Source organism: Buceros rhinoceros, unplaced genomic scaffold (assembly GCF_000710305.1).
Source record: "Buceros rhinoceros silvestris isolate BGI_N320 unplaced genomic scaffold, ASM71030v1 scaffold35088, whole genome shotgun sequence".
NCBI lineage: Eukaryota > Metazoa > Chordata > Aves > Bucerotiformes > Bucerotidae > Buceros > Buceros rhinoceros.
The window spans coordinates 2,709-13,381 of NW_010428006.1; the positions used below are offsets into that span (position 1 = coordinate 2,709).

At 54.0% G+C, this 10,673-nt stretch overlaps 1 protein-coding gene across 1 annotated transcript in view; it reads left to right on the forward strand.

The window, feature by feature from the left end:
- The window catches only part of SH3PXD2B (SH3 and PX domains 2B), a gene marked incomplete at its 5' end in the record, with an annotated part of 9,616 nt that extends 2,407 nt beyond the window's left edge, over window positions 1-7,209 (forward strand). The window contains 5 exons of the mRNA XM_010142135.1: window positions 1,941-2,058; window positions 3,301-3,527; window positions 4,098-4,147; window positions 4,669-4,794; window positions 5,719-7,209. Of these exons, the coding sequence (XP_010140437.1) occupies window positions 1,941-2,058; window positions 3,301-3,527; window positions 4,098-4,147; window positions 4,669-4,794; window positions 5,719-7,209 (2,012 nt within the window). The remainder of the gene's footprint in view (window positions 1-1,940; window positions 2,059-3,300; window positions 3,528-4,097; window positions 4,148-4,668; window positions 4,795-5,718) is intronic.
- Between the last annotated feature and the right edge of the window lie 3,464 nt (window positions 7,210-10,673).

The window sequence follows — 10,673 nt, forward strand, 5'->3', positions numbered from 1 at the left end:
ACTGAGCTGCTCACAGGACTGCATAGTGTGGGGAAGGACAAGCCCACGTGTGCTGTTCAGTCACGTCTGCCCATAATGGTCCTGCCTGCCCAGTCCTCTGCTCCAGTGCTGCAGCGGGAGTGGGGCAGTTAGTACCTGGCACTGTACCTGCTGACCTTTCTGCTTCCCCACAGAGGGGCTGAAGGTGCCACTTCCAAGGAACCCTCAGTCCTGCCATCCCAATGCCTCCTTTAGGCCCCAGGGAGCTGTTTTATCTGCCCTGGAGGAGGAGCAAAGGACAATTCACGTGTCTTCTAAGCCCATGCAGAACAAAGAGCATGCATGAGCCCATAGCAGGCTGAAAGGCCCCTGGAGAACACATCCTTCTTGTTGACCACTCAAAGCAGTGCTGTAGCTGGCTCAGCCCCTTCTCTGGGGAGATGGAGGTGGGAGGGGGACTTAGACTGGGGAACGCCCCCAGAGGGCCCCAGGTGAGTACAGCCTCTTGCCACTCTCTGGTGTCAGCCCTGTCTCCTCTTGGACCTAAAGTACTGCCTCCTTACGTCCTCTCTTGTCCTTCTCCTGCTTCCCCAACATGTTCTTCCCAGTCCCATGGAGATACTGGTCTCTGCCCAGGCACGTTGGCCGCCGTCGGACTCTTGGGGACTTGTACACCAGTGGATGGGGTCAAGGTGGACTTCATGGAGACTTGTTCGGCTGCTCGTGTTTTGTGCTTGGAACCTTGTTGTCTGCATGTTTGTTTGCCCTGCATGTAACAAACCCTGCTTGTGTCATTCCTCAATGTGTGCCATACATGCTCCTCCGCCTTCCATTAGGCCCACTCATGTCCACCTCTGTCAGCTGCTCCTTGTCACTTTTTGAGGCTTGTTTTGGGTACAGAGGCTGGAGTTTCCCAACACATATATGCAGACTTCTTTCAGCTGCTGCCTTAGTTCCTGTAAGTGAAACTCCTCTGAGCCATGACCTTGGGATTAGTGGCCAGATGGGGTCAGGGGTGGAAGAGCCAGCTTGGTTTTGCTGGATGTGATGGGGCATTTTCTGCTTTTGACTCATTTGCATGAAGTGGTGGGAAATCAGACCCTTTGAGGGCTGTGCTTCTCCAGGAAGACAGACCTTCATGGTGGGGATACATGAATATCCAGAGGTGCGGGGTTTGGAGGTAGACCTTTCTCTAGATGGCCTTCACCCTATTGTGGCACTGCTTAAGCACAGGTAATTGCTTTCCTGGGTTTCTTCCAGAGAAGACAGGACAAGGTGAGGGAGAGGGGTGGACAGACGAACCTATTTGTCTGATAACGTTGTCCTCAGGGCTGTCAGGATTTCTCCCCTTCCTCTTGAAGGGAAGAGCATCCATGTCCCTGCTTACCATCGTTTGGTCTAGTGTAAAGGACATCAGACTCTTCTCCACCTGCCTTTGACCAATGTCTTGGGGACACCTGCTTTTGACCAATGTTGAATGGGGAAGTTCAGGTAGACCTGCTGTTGTAGAGCGGTTTGAGAGCTGTGTGTGATACCACATCTGTATGTGTGGGGTTACTCCCTGCTGCCTGTGGGATTTCTTTCCCTGTGTAGAGAACCGTTCTTTCTCCTTTAATGGCCCTGAGAAAGAAATACAAACTGAAATGGATGCATGTAAGGATTTCTGTTAAGAGCAGGTGAAAGGAGAGCTGATATATGAAAGATAGTCTGTAGTCCTAAGGGAGAGGAGGAGCTGTTTTAGTCCACTTCCCCTTGGGCCAGGCTCACATTTCAAAATGCAGCTGGGTTTGTTTTGAAATAGATTTCACTGGCATTTCTCTTCTCAATGTTTGTGTATCTCTGTGTGTTTGCACCTGTATTACAACAGGAGTTACCGTTATACAAAACCACTTAACTGTTGTGACTGAGTCTAGGTTTCCATAAAACAGAATCTCCAAGAAACTGTGCTTTCGTTCCAACAGAGGAGAAGTACACCGTTATTTACCCGTATACCGCGAGAGACCAGGATGAAATGAACCTGGACAAAGGGGCTGTGGTGGAGGTGATCCAGAAGAACCTGGAGGGCTGGTGGAAAATCAGGTACCATTCCTACCTCTTCCTCTTCCCTGGTGCTGCAGCTGGGGCTGTGCACCTGATGTGCGTGGGATGTACATTCCAAAGGCAAGTCTGGGATATCAGGAAAGGCAGAGTACACAAACTCATTTCTCCCCATCCCTACAACTAAGGCTAGCTGAGGTTCAGGGCTTCAGCCAAGCATAGCTGTGGTTAAACAGCTTTACAGTGTCCCCATTTCCAGTGCTGGGAGGTTCATTGTGCCATGGCGTCACATGGCCCAGCAACGCGGAGGGCACCGGTGTGAGAGCATTAGTGTTGTGTCATGTGCTGCTGATAGGAGAGCCAGTGAGTGTCCTGCCCGCAGGCTGGATCCTCTGGCTGTGTTCGGAGGCTCCTGCAGAGAAGGGCTGTTGTCTGGGCCAAGTCTGCTCTGTGCAGGGTGCGCTGAGGCCAAAGACTCCAGATTGTCCTGAGCTGATACTTATTTTCTCCTGGAAGCTCATTTTCTCTTGTCTGTGGTCTAGCAAACAGCCGGACTTGAGCAGGATGGGAGCACATGCTGCAGTTTTTTTAACCTTGCGTTGAACCTCTGGTCTTGGCATCAACAAAACCTCAGAAAAATGTCCATTGACTTTTCAAGCAGAGGAGAGCTGCCACGAGAGCAATTACAAGCTCAGTAGCTGGTGCCATCTGAGCATCGTGGCTGCAGCCCAGCCAGCAGGGAGAGTCTCTGAAGCTGGCACAGAACCTTCCAGCACAGCGGGGAGACTCTGCGGATGTGTTTTCCCAATCAGATCACGGGGCTGGTTTCTCTCCTAAACATTGCAAGTTTAGATCGGGAGAGGGATCCAGGCTGCTGGCACTCCGTCCCCAAAGACCATCAATCCTAGCAGCAGTGCTCTGGTTTTCCCTTCTGCTTCCCCTGCTAGTGCGCTTCATTCCTGAACCATTGCCGAGGTGAAAAGGAAATCGGGCTTTGCCCTGTTCCCAGCTCTCAGCCCGCTGGCTACAGCCACCTTGCATGGGAGCATTAGTCATGGCTAGAGCTCTCCAGGTGCCCACGTGCCGTGGAGCACGACACTGGCAAGCTCCTTTTGCCCAGATCTCACAATACCTTCTGTAACGTGTGTCCTGAGTCCAGGCTCCAGGGATGTCCAGCGGCTCAACACCACTGGAGCACAGCAGGTGACTCCTCCAGGAAGGGCTTATGGCCCCGATGCAGTGCGGGGGCTCTGTGCAGTGACGTTGCCTTTGTTGCCATCACAGGTACCAGGGCCAAGAAGGCTGGGCCCCCGCCTCCTACCTCAAAAAGGGGAATGGAGAGGTGTTCTCACAGAAGCTGGGGTCAGGCCCCCCCGCGCATTCATGTGCCTTGGATCTGGATGGCGTCTCCCGGCAACAGGTTGTGGTGAGCCGAGAGAAGGATGGGCTCGCTGGCCAAAGGGACGGGAGATTCGACAGCCGTCCCCTGCCCAATGCTGACATCCGACGCAGTAAGTGTCCATCTAGGAGAAGGCCAGTGGTGGCTAGAGTGTCAGCGCAGCCTTTCCTGCAGGCTTTTGGGTGACATAATGGGGTGTGAGGGAGGCAGAAAGCTTGCAGGTGCTGCGAGGTCTGGAGGTGATATTGCACAGGCAGATGGGGTATGAGCACAGTGCTGCCCAGGGACCTGCTGAGGATCAGCAAATGCGATGGGGATGAAAGCCTCCTCCTCCCAGACTGGAGACACTCTCCTCTCAGAAGCTGGGACATTTTAACCCCTCTGCAGGCCAGGTCTTCCTTGTCAGGCCTGCAATTAAAAAGCAGTTTCATGTGGTGACTTCAACTGAATTTCCCAGCAGCACCTGATGGTGCCAAGCTTATTCCTCTTCCAGTGGGATGCCCTCAAAACCTGTGTGACTCGTGCCGCTCAGGGTACCAGGCAGACAGGTTCCTCCTTCAGCTTCCTTGTGCATGGGGCAGGCTTGGTCCTCGCCCTTCTGTTTTTTCTTTAACTTGTCTTGTGAGTATATGTGCAGCCAAAAACCAGAAACTCAACAGCGTCTGAAATTCTTCCCTCACAGAGTCACCAAAGATGAGGCAGAGACCCCCTCCTCGCCGAGATCTCACCATAGTAAGTGCCAGCTGATGCAGGAGAGCAGCAGTGGCAAAGGGAGTCAGAGATGAGCACTGAGAGGAGCTTTGGTCACTGGATATTCTTTGCCTTGGGTCTTGCCCCTGTACCACAGGCTCTGCTCTTGGTCAAGGCTGGAGCACATGTGCCACCTCCCTGCTGTCTTTAGACTCCTCTCTTTGCATGTGGTCTGTAGAACTTCTCCTTTTTTCTTTTTTTTTTTTTTCATTTTTTTAAGATGAACTTTTCCCACAAAGCAGGGGTGCCAGAGGGAGGCTGCAGACTGGCTCCCTCCCTCCCGAGAGTGTGACTGCTATCAGCAAGAGCTCTGGCACTGAGCAGTTTTCTGCTCACCTGGAGAAGCTTTGCTGGTTTGTGTTGGTGAGGATGCTGCATGGACCCAGCTGACCTCCCTGGCCTGGCCGTGCTGGCTTGTGTCTGGGCAGGCTAGTGGGCTGTGTGGGGGTTGTCACCCCTGCTGTAGAGACATGCTGATGGGTTGGGGTTTTTTCTTGTCATAGCCACGTGGTTTCAACCTGCCTAAACCTCCTGTCCCTCCTCAAGTGGAAGAGGAATATTATACCATTGCTGACTTCCAGACCACCATCCCTGATGGCATCAGCTTCCAGGCAGGAATGAAAGTAGAGGTGAGACAGTGATCTTCCCTTCCCACATCTTCATGTCAGTGCAGGCTGCAGTGCAGCCACTTGCCCTGGGGCCTGTTTCAGGCAGGAGCTCCCTTTCCAGGCAGGGAATATCTGCTCAACACAGTGTTGTGGGTGGAAACCGGGCATGGTGGTGCACATGTTCGCTTCTGTGGACTGTTAACATCCCAGAGCTCTCCTGGAGCGAGAGAGAAACCCATATGAGCTCATGAGACTTGGAGTCTGTAGTGTTCTTGGTGGCCTGCTGTCCCCCCAGGTGTGTGGCTGCTGTGTGGCTGAGCTAGTGGAAATTAAAACCGTATCACAGATAGGAGTAGAGGTGGTGGGTTTTTTTCTTATTTAGGCCAGGTGTAAAGTTAAAAGCCCCTCCAGAATTTCTGTCCTAGCATGCCCGCTTTTGCTGGCAGAATCCCTCTTGCAGATGTGAGTTTGCTTTTCAAACTGTAAGCTGTGCCTCTCTAAGAGGATTTGTCCTTTATGGCTGCCCCAGTCAGCTCCTCCCAGGTCCCAGCCCCACTTCAGGAGCAAGAAGAGGCCAGACTGTGTCTGATCCGTGCACTGTCGGTGCCAGTTGATCGCTTCCACAGTGCCACTCAGTGGCCACCGCCAGTACCCAGGCTCCCGGTCCGGTCTCCCAGGCAGGATGATGACAGCCGCAGCATCTTGACATAGCTATGTCGTTCCTCAGTCCCATGGCACACAGGTCCTCTTCCCTGGCAGAGGTTGTTAGCAGGTTTCCCCTCCTCCTAGGATACCAGTCCTGTGATTTCATGGCTTTTGGTTTCCAGGATGGAGAGGCATTGATGCTGTGTGCCACCCTGACATCATTTTAGAGACACCCAGCATCTCTTCTTGTGCAAAGAGTACTCCCGCACGGATGTCTGAGTTTTCCTTTCCCCTTGGCAGGTTATTGAGAAGAACCTGAGCGGCTGGTGGTACATTCAGATTGAAGAGAGGGAAGGCTGGGCCCCCGCCACGTTCATCGATAAGTACAAGAAAACCAGCAATGCCTCCAGGCCGAATTTCCTGGCTCCCCTACCCAACGAGATGGCCCAGCTCCGGCTCGGTGACACCGCAGCTGACAGCGGCACTGGTGAGGAAGCCACAGGACCGTGTCGTCCTCTGCCGGAGGCTCCTCCTAACGGTACAGACTGTGGTGGGAAGTGGGCCAAAGACTGGAAGGGGAAGGACACTCCTGAGAGTGGGGACCTAGCCTTCTCGGGTGGCTATGAGGAGATCTCGGACCGTGACACGGAGGAGAAGCCCAGCCTGCCGCCCAGGAAGGAATCCATCATTAAATCAGAAGGCGAGTTACTGGAGAGGCAGAGGCCTCCCCCCAAGCCCCCAGGCATGATTTTGCCCATGATCCCACCCAAGCAGTCGGCAGCCCCAAAGGACAGCAAGAAACCTGAGCTGAAACCGGAGAAGGGCAAACTCTTCCAGCTGAAAAATGAGATGGGACTGGAATGTGGACACAAGGTGTCAGCCAAGGAAGTGAAGAAGCCAAACCTCCGGCCCATTGTGAAGCCAACCAAGCCAAAAGCTGAGTCTGTGGAGGACAAGCCTGAGCCCATCACCCAGAATCCATTCTTGAAGTCAAGACCTCAGATCAGGCCAAAACCCGCTGCAGTCCCCCGGACTGACCCACCTCCGGCTGAAGATAAACTGGACATTTGCAGCCTGCGGAGCAAGCTTAGACCTGCCAAGTGCCCAGAGAAACCCTCCGAGCAGGACACCGCTGCCAGTGAAAGCTCCTTCAGTAACACCATGGTCTCTTCAGAGGCTTCTGGAAGGTTTCAGGAGCGACCAAGCACGGAGAGCAAACCCCTGCCCAAGCTGGATGGCCATGCCATGAAAGAGGCACTGCCCAAATCTCCCCAGGGCCCCGCAAACACCGCGGGTGCCAGGGATCCCTTGCCGCAGCGCCCTGTTGTGCCACCCCGCAGACCACCCCCCCCCAAGAAAATGGGGTGTCCTGCCCCCGGCCCCGCCGCAGAGCTGAGGGCCCCAGCACGGGAAGCACCTGAAATCAGGTCATCCCCAGTGCTGGGGAGGCCCATGCTGGTTCCTCCAAAAGCTAAGCCGTTCCTCTCTGCCTCCATCCACGACGAAGCCAAAGCGAAAGGCGGTGTAGGCCCAAAGGTCATTTCCAAGGCAGTGGAGAGGGGGGAAGCCAAGGAGAGGACCTCAGCCCCCAGTCCAGACGCCTCCAGAGAAGCTCTCTACGTGGCAGTGGCAGATTTTGAAGGTGACGAGGAGACCAACAGCTTTAAAGAGGGGACCGTGTTTGAAGTTCGTGAGAAGAACAGCAGTGGCTGGTGGTTTTGCAAGGTCCTGACTGGGGGACCGTGCTGGGAGGGCTGGATTCCTTCCAACTACCTACGGAAGAAGCCATAGCTGCTCCTCTGCTTGCGCAGCTGGAGGTTCCTTGGTCTCTCACCTGAGTATTTAATTAGCAGATTAATTTATAGTTTTCTGTGAGGCTGGCTTTAAAAAAAAAGGTAGTAATTGAGATCCAGCATTGTCCCAGCTGGTGCCCGTTGGCAGCAGCCTGGAGGAAGCAGCTCAGCCTCCCCTTCCCACCCACGTGCTCCCGCCTGCCCTTCTCCCTGCGTCTCCCCAAGCACTTTGCTCCTGTGGCCGCGCTGGCAGTCCAGCCATGCAGCTGGAGCTGCTCTGGCCACGCTTCGTGGCATACGATGGATACCATGGTTCTCCGTGCTGGGGAGACGGATCTTAACAGACATTTTTGCCACCTGTACGAGGAATTAAAAAGAAATACGGCAGTAGCCAGGGAGGGAAGTGAAGCGTGGCGTGGTACCAGTGAAGGAAATCTGTCCACACAAAAGGATTTGCCTCTCCCTGAGGCTCAGGGTTACAGTTAAATGTTGTAGGTCGTGTTCCTTAGCCCAGATGTGTAGCAGAGCCATAGGGAACATGGCAAGAAGGAGGAACACTTGCTGAGGATGGGGTCCTTGTAGCTCTGTGTGTTTGTGCAGGCACAGGCGTTGTGCTTCCATTAAGGGCTGTGCCTTGCTCACCTCCCCCTGCGTGCCACGGGACCATGCCTTGGTCCTTCCCTGCTGTACAATGACAAGTGTTAATTTCAACATCCTCCATTTTCCCGGTGGAAAAAAATACGGAAAAATACACACATGCACACAGACACACACCCCTGTAACAGGTCCTCTCTGTGCTGATGCAGGACGCTCTGCAGGCTTCTCCCTTGCAGTATGGCAGCCAAACAACAAGAGGGGGTTTTGTTTGGTAAATACACACATGCACACAGACACACACCCCTGTAACAGGTCCTCTCTGTGCTGATGCAGGACGCTCTGCAGGCTTCTCCCTTGCAGTATGGCAGCCAAACAACAAGAGTTGTTTTGCTTCGGTAGCTGAAGAATACTATGCAAGGCACAAAGGACCAAAATGACCCCCAAAGCCCTGGAAAGAGGCTGTTTCGCTTTCCTTCCCACACCAACTGCCCTGCCTGTTGGACTAATAGGGAACCGCTGGTTCCCACGACCCACCGAGCTTCCCTGGGCTGGCGGGCAGCAGCCAGGAGGTGGGTTCTTCAGTAGGTGCTGATATTATCAAGTGCAATCCAGAATGTGGGAGTTCAGCTCCTCATGACAACCAGCTGCGAGGCATGTCTGGTGCTCAGGGGCTCCCTGCTTTGTTTGTCACCCCATCTGCCTGTCTTCCAGGTACTTTCATTTCATCCCGAGTGGTGGGCTGTTTGGGGAGCTTCAGGTCAAGCAGAGCCTGGGCTTTTTCCATGCTGACATTCCTGCCTGTCAGGCCTAATCATCTTGCCCACAGTGTTGCTTATCCCAGCAGGAGGATGAGCTGTCATTCCCCAGTGCTGCTTTCTTCCCTCCTGTCCTTGGCTACTTGCGGATTCAGGGCCACGTTTCTCTCTCCGGAAGAGCACTAAACGCAGCGCTCCTGTGGGTTTCTGGCTGACCAAGCCCTGTTGCCCTTTCTAGACTAATTGCAAGTGTAAGCGCTGCAGCTGCAGCTCCGCAGCCACATTGTTTTGCTGCTGAAAACAATTAGTTTTCAGTCGAATTTGAGACTGGCAGAATGGAAGGAGTGTTCTCCACTCCCCCAAATGCTCTCTTCCTTCTCTGTCCCATATTTTCTACCCTGGAGCTGAAGATATTTCTGTCTGAGTACAGAATGAAAATGGTGGTGCCTCAGGCCAGGGTCATTTGAGGAGGGTGATGCGCCAGTTTGTCCCAGTCGTGGTTTGATCTCATGGAGAAGCCTTGACCATCCCCATCCAGCCTCATATCCAGGAGCACCCCAGTCTCCTGCTGATTCCTCTCCCTCCCACCTATGGTTTTCTCTGGTGGCACATCAGCCTCTGATCAGGTTGACTCACCTGAGCTGGCAAATAAACAATACATCTGCAACCCAATCCAATAACAAAGTTCCTTGCATGGCATATTGTGAGGTGTTGCTGTGCTCCCAGGAGAGTAGCGGGGTGGGTTGGGAAAACAATGCTGCCTTGTCTCCGCACATCTCTCTCTTGCTCCGGTAAATCCCTCTTGCTTTGGAAAGGAATGGGAACAGGTTGAGTTAAGCAAGCGCTGTCTGGTGGCCAAATCTAGCTCCCACTGTATCTGGAGAGGGGGCTGGCCCTGTGTCCCCTGGTGTCTCTGGCAGTTTCACACAGGGGCTGGAAACAACAGTTCACGGACTGTGTCCTTTCACCATGGCACTGTGTCATTGCTGAGTGGCCTTTTATTCTCAGAAATGCCTCTCCTTTCGTGAGGTGTTGCTCTGCTCCCAGGAGAGTAGCGGGGTGGGTTGGGAAAACAATGCTGCCTTGTCTCTGCACATCTCTCTCTTGCTCCGGTAAATCCCTCTTGCTTTGGAAAGGAATGGGAACAGGTTGAGTTAAGCAAGCGCTGTCTGGTGGCCAAATCTAGCTCCCACTGTATCTGAGAGGGGGCTGGCCCTGTGTCCCCTGGTGTCTCTGGCAGTTTCACACAGGGGCTGGAAACAACGGTTCACGGACTGTGTCCTTTCCCCATGGCACTGTGTCCTTGCCGAGTGGCCTTTTATTCTCAGAAATGCCTCTCCTTTCTCTGTCTCAGAGACCTCACTGCCCCCTTCTTCCCTCAGAGGGGACAATGCTATTTCTGTGGCTTCCGTGCTCAGTGAGGGCTATTTCTGCTTTCCTCCCAGACTGAACCTCAGAACTAGTAGTGCTTCATGTTGCTGACACAAGTACTGTATTCGGCTCATTGAGCACGTGACGGGATCGCTCCCTTGTTCCCAAAGCGCTTCCAAGAAGGCAGGGTGAGTGCCCAAGTAGGGGGTCACCCTCAGTAGGGTGTGGACACCATCAGCGTTACCCCTTCCTACCATTCTTCTGTCTGCAAAGGGGCAGGAAGACGCTGAGAGCCATTGGGCTGGCAGGGCTTTGCCCCCCCAAATCCAACATATGCCCCTGGTTTGGCAGCCGTGTGTGCCCTCTGCCAGGCTGTGCCTCCTCTCTGTACATCACATGTCAAATGTGGCCAAGCTCCCCACTACCTCGTGAGGAGGAGGAGGAGGAGGGCGCCTGGGAGGTTTGGTACCCTGAGCTTGGCCGCAAGGCACATCACCCAAAGACCAACCTCCCACCTTGCTCTCCACTGGCCCCAAGGCTGGGGCTTGTGGCAAGTGGGGGTGGTGGATTGCTGTGGCTTGGGGCAGAAGAGCTGGGTGCCGAGGAGGTCCCATGGCTCAGCACATCCCTGGCAGGCTGGAGGCCCCTGCTGTGCACCACCCCTTCTCCCAGAATCTTGCAGCCCATTTTGTTTGTCCACGTCTCACTATATTATGTAAGCACATATAAATCTACATTA